This window comes from Gymnoscopelus microlampas, assembly GCF_963454915.1.
Source record: "Gymnoscopelus microlampas genome assembly, chromosome: 2".
NCBI classification, from domain to species: domain Eukaryota; kingdom Metazoa; phylum Chordata; class Actinopteri; order Myctophiformes; family Myctophidae; genus Gymnoscopelus; species Gymnoscopelus microlampas.
Genome location: NC_139939.1, coordinates 54,480,166 through 54,497,065, shown reverse-complemented (window position 1 = coordinate 54,497,065; position 16,900 = coordinate 54,480,166). Strand labels below are relative to the sequence as shown.

The 16,900-nt window shown below is 40.4% G+C and overlaps 2 protein-coding genes across 2 annotated transcripts in view; one reads left to right on the top strand and one right to left on the bottom strand.

Moving 5' to 3' along the window:
• The window catches only part of myo15ab (myosin XVAb), a gene marked incomplete at both ends in the record, with an annotated part of 156,132 nt that overhangs the window by 41,081 nt on the left and 98,151 nt on the right, over positions 1-16,900 (bottom strand). The window contains 10 exons of the mRNA XM_084072033.1: positions 231-346; positions 10,026-10,167; positions 10,578-10,593; positions 10,714-10,800; positions 11,297-11,357; positions 11,808-11,906; positions 12,023-12,101; positions 13,159-13,545; positions 15,720-15,784; positions 16,559-16,819. Of these exons, the coding sequence (XP_083928159.1) occupies positions 231-346; positions 10,026-10,167; positions 10,578-10,593; positions 10,714-10,800; positions 11,297-11,357; positions 11,808-11,906; positions 12,023-12,101; positions 13,159-13,545; positions 15,720-15,784; positions 16,559-16,819 (1,313 nt within the window). The remainder of the gene's footprint in view (positions 1-230; positions 347-10,025; positions 10,168-10,577; positions 10,594-10,713; positions 10,801-11,296; positions 11,358-11,807; positions 11,907-12,022; positions 12,102-13,158; positions 13,546-15,719; positions 15,785-16,558; positions 16,820-16,900) is intronic.
• Positions 2,370-7,676, top strand: LOC311035217 (uncharacterized protein). The gene is made up of 5 exons (XM_084043300.1): positions 2,370-2,432; positions 4,198-4,394; positions 5,849-5,953; positions 6,947-7,033; positions 7,343-7,676. The coding sequence occupies exons 2-5, from the start codon at positions 4,203-4,205 to the stop codon at positions 7,421-7,423; spliced, it is 465 nt and encodes a 154-aa protein (XP_083899426.1). The 5' UTR covers positions 2,370-2,432; positions 4,198-4,202; the 3' UTR covers positions 7,424-7,676.

The window sequence follows — 16,900 nt, the reverse complement described above, 5'->3', positions numbered from 1 at the left end:
GTGTTTGGGTAATTGTCCAAGATTGGCTGACTGTACAGCACCGTGCAAACCTTGTAAATATCCACGTCCTCGTATTGTATCTCTTATGTGGACATAAATAAATGATTAAATGTGTGTGTGTGTGTGTGTGTGTGTGTGTGTGTGTGTGTGTGTGTGTGTGTGTGTGTGTGTGTGTGTGTGTGTGTGTGTGTGTGTGTGTGTGTGTGTGTGTGTGTGTGTGTGTGGTATACCTCCTTCCTGAGGAGGATCCTCCAGGGAACGTTGGTGTAGGTGTAATGCTCCTCGTTGGTGCTCTGGTGGAGTTTTGTCTGGACACTCTCCGTCTCCACCGGGAGCTCTCTGGGAACTGCATGTAAAGCCATTCATTCACATTAATATTCATTAAACATCTCCATTCATATATTGTGCGATGCCTGCATTAACCCATTGAGACCTGAAGCCGATTCTACATGTCTCCTAAATCTCAACAGTTTTCTGAAAAAAAAAAAAATGTATGTTTCTATATCAGTGGTTCTCAAACTTTTTCATGTCAAGGAACCCCAAAATTATATGTATTTGGCCGCGGACCCCCATCAAAATATTTTGTTCCAGGGACCCCCCAGAAGCAAAGATTTGAGTTAAAAATGTTCGCTTTAAAAATAAATATATTCAAAGATTTGCACACATTTTCACAAATTTTCAAAAATAGCAGATATACAAGCTCATAGCGTAGCCTAAAGTGTAAAATAATGCTTTTTAGCTCAAATCTAAAAATGGGTCTCAATGGGTTAATATGCAGGAGAAAGCAACGTGTCTGAATGCCTTTAAATGTGGAATCAAGTAGGACAAATATGTGTGGCAAAGTATGCAGAGATTTAAAGGGACTTTTCACCCCAAAAAAAAAATCTTTTTTTCTATCGATTAGTCACCCCATGGAGACTTGAATTCATGGATATTTTTTTGTTAGACGATAATTTGATGACCAGCACAAAGGTGACTCTTTGTGTCTCCTACCGGAACCGCTGCCGGTCATCAAATTATTGGCTTAGGAATGCGACAACAAAAAAATATCCATGAATTCAAGTCTCCATGAGAGGGTGATTAATCGATAGAAAGAAAAGTAATTTTGGGGGTGAACTATCCCTTTAAAGCTAATAATTTGAAATAATGCATATCATAGCATATTATTGAAGTGCTTTATTCAGAGTAATGTATGGCCTAAAACAGGGGTTTTCAACCGATGTGGTCTTCGGAGGTATTGCAGGTGGTCCCTGGCCATGCATACATAAAAAATAAAAAAAACGTTTTCTTCTTTTTTTTAAAAACGTTTAATACTTACAGGAGTATTGTATGCGTGATATACTGTAGAGGGTGCGTTCGGAAATAGCGCACCGGAGCGCACTCGCCTATTAGTTTGCATTGGCCAGTGCGCTCGGTGCTGTATTTCCGAACGCACCCGAAATGTGAGCTTACCATAATCACAGTAATCCTTAATCATATTACATCATATTCAAACAAAATCACTGTATTTTATTAGATATTATATTGATAGTATAGCTACTTTCTCCACCTGTGGTGCATGAACCTCCCACCACTATTGTGTGGGGTGGGTCTATGATGAACCCACCACGCACAATAGTGGTGGTCCCCAGGTTGCTCTTAGTCAGGATGGTGGTCCCTGGGTCAAAATCAGTTGAAAACCCCTGATCTACATTCTATTTAGTCGAGTAAAGTGTATTTTGGCGTGCCATGATGACGTCGTAATGCCTGATTTACAGCAGGCCTACTTAGCAACATGTCGAAAATAGCCGATCTACAAGCTCTTATATACAAAGATTTTAGTCAACTAAATCTACAGTCTATTTAGTCTACTAAAGTGTATTTTGACAGGCCATGATAGCGTCGTAATGCCTGATTTATACAGTACACTTGGCTGCATGCGGATAGTAGCCGATCTACAAGCTCACAACAAATGGCAGAGCGATGCGTTGTGGGCTTCTACTTTCAGAACATGACACCCACGCGCAACCAAGCATAAAATAACTTGTCTTAGTTCTACTGGATCTCTTCTCCACAAGTCCCTCACTAGCATTTTTGTGTAGTTTTTATTTGCTGACTGAAATTGTCAACATAGGGACTTGGTGTACGTGGCATATTTACTGACCACTACTTATTTTCCTGGCATCAAACATGTTTTTCCACTTTCCTGGCATCAAACATGTTTTGTGTGTGTGTGTGTGTGTGTGTGTGTGTGTGTGTGTGTGTGTGTGTGTGTGTGTGTGTGTGTGTGTGTGTGTGTGTGTGTGTGTGTGTGTGTGTGTGATGGGAGTGGTCTCAGCCTGTCTCAGATATAAGTAAGGGGAGCTCCCAGGAAAAACAATCTTGTGAACCACTGCTCTATAGAACGAGCTTTGACCAACTAGACATCACTATATTCTCCTCTGAAACAAAAGGTAATCATGGTTTTGAATGTTTTATTTGTTTTTATTTGTCATTCGTTTTGACTTCAAGTTTTAATCAGTTTTTAAAGCCAATGTGCCAGTTTCATTTTACATTTTGTGAAAAAAAGTTTTAGTTATGTTTTTTATTAGATTTAGTGTTGGTTTTAGTTGTTTGATTGTATATCGGGCATTCAGGGGTGGGATTTAAGAAATATCGCGAAAATAGCAGATCTACAAGCTCTCAACGCATTGTGAGCTTGAGGATTTGGTATTTTTGCTATATTATTAAAGAAAAAAATTGGATACTGACAAAAAATAAAGGACAATTTCTGTATGATTGTAGTTAGTCTTGTAAACAGACAATACAGTTGCAGTTAGCTATTGTTTTTTTTGTGAAGCCTAGTTTTTGTTTTAATGTCAGTTTAAGGTAGGGTAAGTGATATTTTTTTGGTTAAAACAAAAATGTTTTTGTTAAAAGGTTAATATTCTGTTAGAAAGCATAATAGATCAGTTATTCAATAACAGACAGGGGTCTCCCGGTCTCTCCAGCTCTTTAACAGAGGTGGACAGTAACGGAGTATATTTACTTGAGTACTGTACTTAAGTACATATTCTGAGGATCTGTACTTTACTTGAGTATTAGTGTGTGTGTGTGTGTGTGTGTGTGTGTGTGTGTGTGTGTGTGTGTGTGTGTGTGTGTGTGTGTGTGTGTGTGTGTGTGTGTGTGTGTGTGTGTGTGTGTGTGTCCAATATTGCCTTGTTTAAAAAAAAGAATCCAGCAAACAGCCCAAACAAAGTAGTCCATTGAAGTAGATAGGGACAACTCTTGTTGTCGAGGTAAGCACAACATTTTAGATCCCTTTAGAGCAGGGGTTTTCAACAGGTGGTCCGTGGACCACTTGTGGTCCCTGAAGGTATTGCATGTGGTCCCTGACCATGTTGCAATATGTTTTTTTCTTCTTGTTCCATGGAACAGTGCATATTATCGACATGATGACATTGTTGTCAGTTTCTGGGAAGTGGGAGGTCAATAAATTCCACAGAAAAGGGAATTAGAATCTCAAGAAGGGGAAGTGTACCGGATTGCCTGATGGAGTCATCATTATTAGGAAATGTGGCCATATAATTGCATGTGTCTGTGTATCCATGGACCACTGGTTGAGAAACAGTGGGATGTATCATGGGATGCATGCAGCAAGTGTTAGCAAAGCACTAATCTTAGCTCTAATCTCACCCAACACAACAGTGGTCCCCCAGGTTGATTCTTAATCAGGGTGTTTTCCGTTTTTTTAAGAGCTGGAGAGACATGGATACTCCTGTTACTGAACAAACACTCTATAGCAATGAGTACTATCAGAATATAGAGCTATTTAACACTTATTTTAACCAAAGGAAATCACTTACCCCACCTTTAACTAAAATAATTTGTCAATTATAGTTTCCGTTATTTCATTATTTTTAGTCAACTGTAATAACTCTGTTCTGAAGGTCTACACCAGTGGTTCTCAAACTTTTTCATGTGAAGAACCACCCACAATGATATGTATTATTTGTGCTGCGGACCCCCATCTCAAAAATACGTTGTGCCAGGGACCTCCTCCAGAATAAAAGATTTGAGTTTAAAATGTTTGATTTGAAAAAAAGGGGGGGAAAAGCTAGATTAACACATTTACCTGGGGAACCCCTGGTATCCTCCCCCCAAGGACCCCTGGGGGTCCCCGGACCCCACTTTGAGAACCAATGGTCTACACAATTAACCCTATATTCTCCTGTTCAGGATCCATGCTGCAGAAGATGATGAGACTCAGTGTGTGCTTGTTGTTCCTGAGCTGTGTGTTCTGCCTGGCGACAGGACAGACATACAGCCAGATGGAACCTCGCCTGAAGAAGTTTGTTGATCTGGCTGTGAATAAAGCTAATCAACAACTTGATTATGGACATCTGAACTTCTTTGCAATTGGTGAAGTAAAACAGGTAATATCCTCCTATTATTGTATTCATTGTGTTTTGTTTTAATGAATGTAGCTTTACGTTATGATAGAGTAAGTGTGCTCTCTTGTGAACATATCAGAACTGTTCCAATGTATCTGCTGGTAACTTAAAGCAGCACTATGTAACTTTCCTCTTCTACCCCGGATTTTAACCTGGTTTCCTGCACATTTTTACCATTGAACTAATAGAGCCGGCCTGCTTGCTCAGGGGATAAATTGAATATTGACCATCAGGTAAAAATTTGTGTCATATCCTGTGACATGACCTTTGACACAATCTAAATGTCTCAGAACAGGGAGACAAAATACAACCACCCCATTTATATAAGTTATATTGTATCAACATACTCTACCATATAGATTAAATAAATTATATTGTATCAACATACTCTACCATACAGATTGTATAGGTTATATTGTATCAACATACTCTACCATACAGAATTAAAGATTGGACAAAATTACATTTTATTCATAAAAAGTGAGGCTTTAATGCTGTAGAATGACTCAGCTGTTATAGATCAGTGATTGAAAAAAATGCTTCAAGTCGAGTGTATGTTTAGTGCGGAATGCACTTACAGTGTAGAACAGGGGTCTTCAACGTTTTTCAGGCCAGGGACATCTTAGCTAAGAGAGAGAGGAACCCCACTACATATTGTATAAAAGTGTGTTGCAGATTAAACCTTTTCGTAGATTTAAAAGATAGCTCCATAGACTTGTTTGACATCACTATCATCAGTGTGGTGTACATTTTAACCACTTTAACCATTATTTTAGACTTTGGCTATTCAAAAATAGCAGGTATACAAGCTCATAGCGTGTCACTTCTTGCCGCGTTATGATCTGCTATTTTTTTTTAAACGTGAACATTTGTGCAAATCTTTGAGTATACAGTATACCTTTAAAAGCAATTTTTTTTATCTCAAATTTTCGGAGGGTTCCTGGAAGACATTATTTTTAGATAGGGGTCAACGGCCAAATGCATATCATTTTGGGGGTCCTTGACATGAAAAAGTTTGAGAACCACTTACATAGAAACATATGTTTTTCAGAAAACTGTTAGGATTGATTTGTAGAATCAGGTCTTAATGGGATAATGTGCATTTATCCTCTTAAAGGGGAGTTTTCCCCCAGCCACCGTCCCCAAACATGCTTACTCAAGGCGTTGGGACGACAAACTCTGGTCTCTGCTCTATATGTTCAACCTTATCTTCATATAATTGATCCTCACTAATGCTCATTATTAGATGGCACCATTTCAGTCTACTCACTCTGTATCTCACTGGTGGGCTGTTTAGAAGCCTGCCTGCCTACCAGTGACATCATCAATGGGGATTCCAAGCTAAACTACAGCCTTTCTCCTACTGGGAAGTTAGCATGCTGAAGTGGGATTTGGCACTTGAACTGAAATGGGTGTCTTGTCTTGTTCTCTTGTAGCTCACACCCCGGGTGCACATTGATGTGCGTTTAAAGAACACAGTCTGCAGAAAGGCTTCGGGTGCAAATGACCACACACATCGCCCTGAGTGTCCATTCAAACAGGTTGGTGAAATAGGCTACATCACATTCATTATGAAACTCTGATCAATGAAGACAAACAAAATACTATTATTATTATTGTTATTATTATTGTCTCTACCAGGCCGAAGGTGTGGCAGAGACTATGTTTTGCACCCTGTCCGTCCGTCCGTGTCCGTGTCCGTGTCCGTGTGTGTGTCCGTCCGTCCGTCCGTCCGTGTGTGTGTGTGTGTGTCAGAGCAGAACCTCTGCCCCAAATGCTTCACATGGGCCTGTTATAGCGCCACCAGGAGGCCGTTCTTTTCAAAACTATTACTACAGATTTTTCCCAAACATCACACAAATCGGTACACAGTGTCTCTATCGTCATTAAACCAAACCGGTCTTTCAGATTTGTCATATTCCATCCTGATTGGCTAAGATTGGCATCTAAAGTTTGTAGGAGTTGCCCGTTTTGAATAAAATGCCTCAATTCATGAACGCAGCGTCCGATTGGTGTGAAACTTTGCACGCACATTCTCACTATGCAGAGGAATAAACATTATTTTTAACATTATCCTGTGATAGCGCCACCAGGAGGGCGATTTTTGCAAAACACATATTTTACTCCTACAGATTTTGTCCCAACATTACGCAAATCGGTACACATTATCATATAGTCATGTGATTCCATCTTGATTGCCGAACTCCGAACATTGCTGGCCCACAATAACCTACCTGACCTGACGGAGACGTAGTTGTTGTTGTTATTATTATTATTTTTACAATTATTATTATTATTATTATTATCCTTCTGATGACATCACTGGAAGGACTTTCATCTCCCATAAATAAATACAAAGTCTCAGCAAAATACACTTTTTTTTCTTTTAAATTATGTATAAATTATGTGCAGATTGAACCAGCATAATTTGAAGTTGTCTGTTAATCTATCTGTGTTTCATCTCTGTCTGTCTGTCTGTCTGTCTGTCTGTCTGTCTGTCTGTCTGTCTGTCTGTCTGTCTGTCTGTCTGTCAGCTCCAGGTTCGTTGTTTTGTGTGTAGCCACGATCCAAACACCAGCGATCCTTACATCGACTGTGTTCGCCATAAAGATCAGGGGACGGTAAATATGTCTCTATGTTTCTAATGTCTGTCCTTACCAGTCTATCTCATTTGTGCATTTCACAAGCAATCTTTTTTTATATAGTGCAATAGCATATCAAAAGCTCACAATGTGCTGCGATGTGATGCATCGTGAACTTGTAGATCTGCTATTTTAGCTCTTTTTGAAATAGTAAAAAAGTGATTAAACACCCCAACTTAAACTGTTTTTATTAGCTTACTTTACTATTATTATTATTACTATTATCATTATATTTGTATCTTATACTCCAAACTTAACACATAAATTATATGTGTTGTTTTCTTTCAGCGTTTTGCTGTATGGGACCAGAACTGTCTCCCACCAGCACTCCCTGGGATGCACGTGTCTATGAGCAGTTTTGATGACTGACAGCATAACGAGAATGAGTTTAAACATGACCACTGATCAGACAGGAGCATGTGATAAGAACTAATGTCTCTGAATATTAATTAATTCATGATTAAGATGGATATGCCATTGAAAAATCAAAAATAAAGGTAAACTGCCTGAATGCTTTGTAATATGAAATTATCTTCAATCTTTATCAAAGCTACTGTAGAGGAAGTGATATCTTTTTGTAAAATTCTGATAGTACTCATTAAAGGGCAAGACCACTTTGGTAGAGGTTTGTGTTGTGTAGTTAACCTTGCCATGATGTAACTCCAAAGGTGAACAAGAAATCAAAAATGATTGCTCCATTGATTAGAAATGGTTAATTCTAAATATACTCCTCATTAACTTACATTGTACAGTGAAACAGCTCTCAAAGGCTCTTTTAGCCCGTAAACTAACACAAACAAAGCTGATTCTGACAGTATAGGTAATAGCAATGGCGGCCATTTTCTGGTTCCACTGTTCCAGACCCCATTAATTTTTCCCATCGAGATTTGGAAAACGATTTATATAAATTATTTTAAGCCTGGGGTAACATTGCAGGAACTGTGGCATAAGAGGGGCGTCGCTCCAAATTTGGTGACGTCAGTGTTCTGTGGGGGGGGGGGGGGGGGCATAGATTGGTGAAGCAATAGACGGATTTCCGCGCGACGCAATCTGCGCATGCCCGGGTGAAAGGCGCGTTCGAAAATACAGCCCTGAGCGGCAGTGAGCGCACTGGCCAATACAAACTAATAGGCGAGTGTGCTCCGGTGCGTAATTTCCAAACGCACCCATAGGCTTCCCCCTCCTCTGCGCGGTCATATTCCTCTCATGTTTACTAACAGGAAACCCGTCTATAGGGAGCGGCGTTGTCTCCCAGCACTAGCTAGGTTTGGATCCGCCCGTGCCTTGGAAAGCCTATGGTTCCTCCAGCCTAGGATCCTGGTGATTCATGACCATAAAACGTTTGATTCTGTGATTATTTTATTTTTGGAAACCGCAAAACAGGGAATTTATTAAATATAGTATATCATACAATTAAATATTCTTTTTTTTTTCTTCACAGAATCAAATGTTTTATGGTCATGATTCACCAGGATCCTGGATGGCTTGATTCTAGGCTTAAATTAATTCATATAAATATCTTTGGAAATCTCTATGGGAAAAATGAATGGGGTCTGGAATGATGGAACCATAACATGGCACTGCTATGCCCTATAGAACATCACACAGTTTTTATTTGATGACTAAAATGGTCAACATATCTAGTCACAGTTTTATAGTAATCATGGTTTAGTTTCTATTTCGTTTTTATTTCTAGTAGGCTATTTCTTAAACAATAGATTCTGTCATGTCACGGTCATTCATCTGTCATAATATTGGCCTTTAGGGACTTGGTGTACGTGGCATATGTATGTATTTTCTTGGCATCATACATGTTTTTCCACTGGTTTCCACCATGTAAAGTTTAGTTGGCACGCTATGCCCACCCAGGACCTTGGTTTGGCATGCCACTTTGGCTATCCTAATCCTTAATCCCGGATGTGTGCTTATCTATCGATCTACATCTGGCGCCCTCTGGGGTCCTTTAATTGGTACGTGTTCCGTGCAGTTTTTTTCTTCTTGTTCCATGGAACAGTGCATATTATCGACATGATGACATGTCAATGTTGTCAGTGTCTGGGAGGAGTCGGAGGTCAAGAAATTCCACAGAAAAGGAAGTTAGAATCTCAAGAAGGGGAAGTGTACCGGATTGCCTGATGGAGTCATCATTATTAGGAAGTGATGTGGCCATGTAATTGCATGTGTCTGTGTAGTCCATGGACCACTGGTTGAGAAACAGTGGGATGTATCATGGGATGCATGCGTAGTACAGTAGCAAGTGTTAGCAACGCACTAATCTTAGCTCTAATCTCACCCGACACGACAGTGGTCCCCAGGTTGATTCTTAATCAGGGTGGTGGTCCCTGGTTCACAATCAGTTGAAAACCCCTGGCCTAAAATGTTTAAACTGCATAAACCTGCAACAATAACCACTAAGCCCTATTTCATACTTTAAAGAGCTGGTGCCATGTTTTTGCACTTTTTCTGTTTTTCATGTGTCTATGAGGTTGATAGAACTTCATTAACTTCCTGGTGGTGTTTTTATGGTGTTTTATGTCTTCTCTGACTATTTTGAGTTTCTTCCTGGAGGCTGAAACCTTGAGGGTCAAACGTGCCAATAGAAAAACAGCGCTTAAGTGACATAGTAAAAACATACCCTCCCCCTCATTATCATAACACAACAGGTGTGGGCATGAGGAGGAGGAGGGACTAGGACAGGTGGGTGGTGCTAAGGTGGTGGAGGAGGTGCTAAGGTGAGAACCAGGTATACTTAATGAACTGGAGGCGTGTCCACATAAAAACATAATTTTAACAATTTCTGTACACTTTTTTGAAAAAAATCTTCCTCCTAGTATAACCATAATACCTGATGATTATGTTTTAGAGGGGGAAATCACTGAAAATCACGGCACCCCGTCTTTAAAAAAAAAAAGACAATAGCGATCTACAAGCTCACAAAGCATCGCGGTGCAATGTGTGTGTGCGTGCGTACCTGGAGGAGGTATGGGGACGGGGCGGTCAGGTCCTTTCTTCTTGGGAGTCTGGGTTTTGAACTGTGTCATCTGTTTCGCGGCAGGTTTGGCGGTAGGTTTGGCGACAGGTTTAGGGGGAGGAGGTTGTGTAGGACGTTTGGGCTGCAGACAGACAGAGACACGGTATATAGACATTCAGAGGACAATCCACCAGAATCGTGTACTAGTTCTGATGACATTCAGTCATTTGTCTTCTCCTCCGCGGCATCAGCGCCCGCCCATACCCTAGGTGGGGTTGGCGAAAGGACCTACTCTGTGTGGAGACATAAAGCCTATAATGTAATACGGTGTGAGCCAAGCAGTGGATCATGGCTCATAGCTCGGTACTAGCCATGCCCCCACGGCTTGGCTCACACTGTATAAATCAGGCTTAAAAGTAGGGTAAGTGATTTTCTTTGGTTAAAATAAGTGTTAAATAGCTCTATATTCTGATAGTACTCATTGCTATAAGACTGTTTTTCAAGTACATTTTCTTTTTCTCTGGTGATATTTCTGGAACTTTCTCAGCTGACTTCGGTAGAACAAAATCTAAATGAGAATATAAGCGGTGTTATCGTTTTGCTGTTACGTGGAGTCTCCATTGATCCAGTTTTTTCTTCACTTTTGGATTCTGGATTCACCGTTAAGGAAAGTTTTACAAACTAAAACTCTGGAGGGTTGTCCATCTGGGGTTTCAGAATCTTTAAGGCTTCATCACGAGGGGTCTGCTTCTTTTTAAACTTGCCCTCTGGTCTCCTGTATGAGATTAACACAAGCTTAACACCTTTAAAACAACATAATGTAGCCTAACTTTGTAAAAACGTGTAGCTCTAATCAAGCAATCTATCTGGTTGGGTACACTTATAGTGTTTGTATTTGTTGATGACATGTATTATTGTGTACTTTTTTGTAATGCTATGTTGATGAATTGAATACATATGACCACAAAGGAAACAAGTACAGTAATCCTAACAACCATATACCAAGTCTGTTTGTCCTAGGCTAGGTCTTATGGTATAGTAGTATACAGTACAAGGCAAGTACTCCAGTACTTTAACTCTAGCACACAATTTGACTGAGCAACTTTTCGCTTTTGTAGTTGAGTATATAATTGTAGTTGAGTATATGTAATTGTAGTTGAGTATATATAATTGTAGTTGAGTATATAATTGCAGTTGAGTAATTGTAGTTGAGTATATAATTGTAGCTGAGTATATCATTGTAGTTGAGTATATAAAGTAGTTGAGCTCACATCTTGCCACCTGGCAGAACATCCGGTGGTGGAGGAGGTGAGTTATATCTGGTGATGATTTCTTTAAAAGAAGGTCAACATGTAAGGAAGCACAAGACAACAACAACAACAACAACATATTATTATTATTATATTATACTTCACAGGCTATATGTAGGCTATATTGCATTTTATTATACATCGTCGCTGTCGGGCGGAAACTTTGTATGTCCCCCACACCAAATCAATCTCTGTCACTTCACACTTTAACCCACATTAAGGAACAGCTAATTGAGGTTGTCAGTGGAGTTAAGATTAAGTGAGGAGATAAAATCCATATAAATACAGGCTGAGTGTCTCAAGCTTGCATTGTTCTGCATCTTCCTCATGTGTTCAGATTCAGATTGAAGGTGTGGGCGTTTGAAACAGCAGTTATAATATTATCCACTCTTATTATCCACACACAACACAGTCTCAGTTAAGGTCAGAATATAATACAAACATGCTCTTTTCAATCAACACAGCCTCTTACCCTTGATGTCCTGGCTGCTGTGGAGGATGGGGTCTGAAGGGACAACTGAACACTTCACTACATCACCAGTAGGGGGCAGTGGCGACGTTACCACCGGGGCTGGAATGCACACACACACAACAGATAAAGATCCATCTATGTATCTATGTGTCAGTCAGTCAGTCAGTCTGTCTGTCTGTCTGTCTGTCTGTCTTCCCCTCACACTGCCACCTTACCAAACTTCTTGGCTGGTTCCTTGTTTATGGGTATGGCTGGAGCCTTCTTCCTGGGAACGCTGTCCTGACCAGACTTGACCTGGGAATTAAAGCCACACAGAGGAATCGTATTACAATGACAACAGTATTGATCCATTTACCATTGTGCAAGTTTGTACATTGATTGTACCACCAACGCCAAGTCAATGTCAGATAGTATAACACACTGTAAGAGGATGCTGATTAAATGCTATAGTATCTACTCCAGTTACTTGTGTCATAACTTAGTCTTAGAACAGTAGTTCCCAAACAGTGGGTTGGGACCCATTTGTGGGCCGCAGACCCATTTTTATGGGTCGCGACTCGCAAGTAAATATCCCTTTTTGTAACTTCTTATTTAATAAAATAAAAAAAATAATCTAAATTACATTAAAAAATACATTAAAACAACTTTTTGTTTAAATATATCAAACATTGGCCAAAATGTCAAATACTACCTAAGAAAGAGGCAAGCGTTGTGAAAATAGACGATCTACAAGCTCACAACGCCTCGCAATGCAAGGCGTTGTGTGCTTGTAGATCGGCTATTTTCACAATATCGGTGAAACCGAGTCAAACTAAATGTAATGACTACAATTACAAGTGCTACTCAGTGTGGGGGGGGTCCCCAGTTGAAATGTGATTATTTTGGGAGGTCACCCTTGGGAGGAACCCTTGACTTAGAGCAGCGCTACTCAACCCGCGGCCCGCACAGGATAAAAATATACATTTCCGTTCAAATATATGGGTTGCTACATTTTTTTTCAAAAACAAACAGACAGACAAAGCCACGCGCCCAGGATAGGTGTCCCTTATTTCAATCTATGGGAGTTGGCAACCCTAACCTTGCCATACCTTAGCTTTTGCTGAACTGATGCCACTGGAAAATACACACAAAATAAACAGGTACAGTGAAAGGAATATGATGTAAAAATGTACATTTTATTATAACAATAACAATGTGTAGTGTGTTACAAAATCGAGAAATCCAAAATAGGACCGTCATTTTTAGCTTGGACTTTTGGTATTTTGCTGAGTGGGGCCACTCCTCTAAGTTGAGTAGCCCTGACTTAGAGGAATCATATATTACTGTAAACATTGGAAGGTAAGTAACTGACCTGTGGGTTATTTTGCTCCGACTTGATTTTGCTGGGTTTGGTGGCACTGGGCTGCTGGGCTGCAGGACTGCTGGGGTTCGGTTGAGGTTGTACAGCCTGGGTGTTATTATTATTGGGTTGTTGGGGGGTTTGATGCTGCTGACCCTGGGGGTGGGCCGCTGCAGCAGGAGGGTAGGGGCTAGGAGGCAGGTCGCCCGTAGGGTAGGGGCTGGGAGGGATGTTGGCGTAGGGGCTGGGGGGGATGTTTGCGTAGGGACTGGGCGGGATGGGGGAGTAGGGGTAGGGACTGGAGCCGTAGCCCATCAGAGGGCTGGTGGGGGGGCTGGTGATGGGCGACGTGGGGGGGCTGGTCATCGTGGTCATGGCTTGCATGGTGGCCTGCTGGGCCTGGAAACAACAACAACAACACAACAACGTGTCAAATGTATGAACTCTTTACAAATCATAGGGATAAACTAAACTTACGTATGTTAAAAACAGTGAGCGCACTGCAAAAAAAACACAGTCTAAATATAATAGTATATTAAATTTAGTATATTATAGACCCAAGTCTATATAATAGAAGAAATATTGTACTTCAGAGGAAATAGATAGAAATACTAGGAATTATCTGCCAGTGCAGTAAGAGAATTATACCTGGTAAGAATTCTTGAAATAAGAAAAAAAATCTAAGCTTTAGGCAAGTGGGGAACTCTTTAAAACAGTGATTAAAACCTCATTCCAAGCACTGGATGAAGTCATATAAACTCAAAACTAGCTTGTGAATCTCTTCAAAAAAGTGGTAAACACTCATTACAAGCACTGCATTAAGTCAAATAGACTCAAAACTAGCTTGTCAGTTCTTCTTTCACAGGTAGTGTCTTTCTTAATTGACGTGAAAATATCTTAAAACAAGAGCTATGTCATGTGATTCTTCTCCATTCTTGGGGTTGTCATGAGCTTTTCTGTCTTAAAATCAGAATAAAACAAAACAAAGTGCTCAATTTCACAATGATCTTTAACAATATCAGCATTTGCCCAGAGGATCGTTTTAAGTTTGTTATCATTATGTACTAAAATGGGATACTCAGTGCCTGTTCCATTTTGACAACAATCAAATAGCTGATTATGGATCACAAATGATTTAAAGATATTGTTTAAGTTCAATTAGATGACCAAAATGCTTTTCTGCACACCATGAGGGACACACTACATAGGACCTTCCAAAGACATTCAGACAGCATGGAACATGTTAAAGAGGAGACTACTAGCGACATTTGACACCTTTCTCCACCATGGCCACTACTTGCAAGACAGCACCATTAAGAAGCTTTTTAACCCAGTTGAACCAGAAGAGATAGCGATGTCTCAAACGGTGTATGGTGGTGTTGATGTTATATTAAAAAGACTTGATGAAGACTTACAGTTGCTGTATAATGGTGTCAAAATCTAAACACAGAATGGTGAAATGGATTTGTTTGGTGCTATAGTTTCATTATGTGGTTACACACTTGCACAACATGAGGAAAATTATACACCAAAGTGCATCTCAGTGTGCAAAAAGCACAGGCTAAGTGTTTAACACTACTCCCATGAACATTCAGCATGTACCAGCTGTGCAATGATACAATTTAACATCAACCCAGTTCATTCATTACAAATGACCACTTCAAAGTTAGCATGCTAGCATTTGTAGCATAAGTCAATGTCATTTCCCTGTGTTTCCCAGCTAATGTTAGCATTAGCAGTGAACAGGCAACTCACCCAATGCTGGTATATCCCCTCTGACATCAAACATCAAAGTCAGGACTCTGTAGTTGCTGGACTGCTTCTATAGCTAGACTTTAATCAACTTCTGTAGCTTTTGTTACTGATACTGATACCGCACACAGTAGCTGCTCAGTCTCTCCTGTGGCTCAACAGGAAGTAACATGCTGAGCACACAGGACTTGGCTGATCTTAACAGGATGTGACATGTTCAGAATAAGAGTATTCCCTTTCAAAATAAGTTAGTCTATTTAGTTGACGTTTCTCTGTTTAGTTTTCTCACTGTGCATAATCATAAATGTTTAACCCTTTGTCTCCTGACAGCTTATCTGTTTTCTTAATATGATTAATATATTGGAACATATTTCCTTTTGGATACACTTTCAGGTTTCTAATGTACACAGCTTGACAACCCTGGGTCTAGCCCTAGAATGTCTGTGATCTTACATACGTTTCATATATTTTAAATACACAGCCATAGATCGGTCTCACCCACTCGCGGTTAGCAGCGCGATCTGCGCGGCATTAAAGTGCTCTAAACTGCGTGTGCACTCACCCAATATTTAATTCCTAAGACTTGGAGTCAGATATTGTCCTCTAGTTTCATATCCATTTGAAAGTTCTGCCAGAAAACGAGTGTTTGGTAAAATATCTCCACTTTTCCCACGAGCTGCACACGGACGACTTTCTGTACGAGCGAGAGGCCCAACTTGAGTGAAGGACTGAATATATCAAAACTTCCTCTGATGACATAAAAGGTACACAAAAATGAATGGCCACTGCATGGTGAACGGTCAGTGGAGGACGTTACGTACCATGATGACAGCCTGCTGTGTGGCGATAGTCTGCTGCTGGTGTGCCAGCATCATCTGCTGAGGATCTTTGGGGAGGGAGAGGGACGCACAAGAAGACAATTAGAGGATTTCAGGCAGGAAGAGTTCAAGAACTATAGGGCCGGATATATGAGACTCTCTTAAGAAGAAATGTCTTCTATAAATCATACTTTCTTCTATTGTCTCAAGTATAAAGGTTAAGAGAGGTTTAGATCAATCAAGTTTTAAGATTAAAACTTGATCAATTCCTGATAGCAAAGCTCTCAGATTCATTCTTGTTTTCTTTAAGATCACCTAACACATTTCTGTCAAGGAGAAGTTCACCCAAAAAAATACGTATTTTCTATCAATGTGTTGCAGGTCTTACATGTCTAGAATATATCTTGATTACAGTTTGCTTTCTATAGCCTAAACAAGAGATAATTATTAATTGGCCATTTGTCGCAGAGAAACTCAGACAATGATTAACTGTGCCAATATCATGTAAATATTTGATTGTTTACTGTTGTTTTATGCTAGCAGCTGGGGGCTAATCTGTTGTTTAAATGCTAGCAGCTGGGGGATAATGTTATTTTGGCTGGAGGTTAATGTTACTTAATCGCTTATACATCGCAGTCAATGATTAATTCATCTTGAGCTGCGTTTCAAACCACATTTCAAGCGACAAAAATAAAACAAATATCCATGAATTCAAGTCTCCATGGGGTGATTGATGGATAGAAAAAAAAGAATTGTTTTGGGTGAAGTATCCCTTTAAGATGCTTCTAAAAGAAACTGTCTGTGAATCCGGCCCCTCCCTGCTTGTTGTTACATTTACACACCTGCTGGTGCGACTCCTCCCACAGGTGGTGACATCACCCGTCCTGTCGGCGGTGATGTCACCGCTCCTCCGGCAGGTGGCGACATCACCCGGACACCTCCCGGAGGTGGTGACATCACCCGGACACCTCCCGGAGGTGGTGACGTCACCCGTGAATGCACCCGTGACGCAGGTGGCGACGCCACCCGCGACGCAGGCGGTGACATCATCAGCTCTCCGTTTGGCGGCGACATCACCCCGTCTATAGGCAGGACTCTCACAGCTGCAACAGAGAACACCCCAAAACGTGTTTTATGGAAAAAGTACTCAGATATTTTACTTAAAGTAATACTAGGTAACTTTT

Bases quoted from the DNA above. Each gene is read 5' to 3' on its own strand.
- LOC311035217 (XM_084043300.1), top strand. From the start codon at position 4,203: ATGCTGCAGAAGATGATGAGACTCAGTGTGTGCTTGTTGTTCCTGAGC. The intron at 4,395-5,848 runs GTAATATCCTCC...GTTCTCTTGTAG, and splicing joins CAATTGGTGAAGTAAAACAG to CTCACACCCCGGGTGCACAT. The intron at 5,954-6,946 runs GTTGGTGAAATA...TCTGTCTGTCAG, and splicing joins CTGAGTGTCCATTCAAACAG to CTCCAGGTTCGTTGTTTTGT.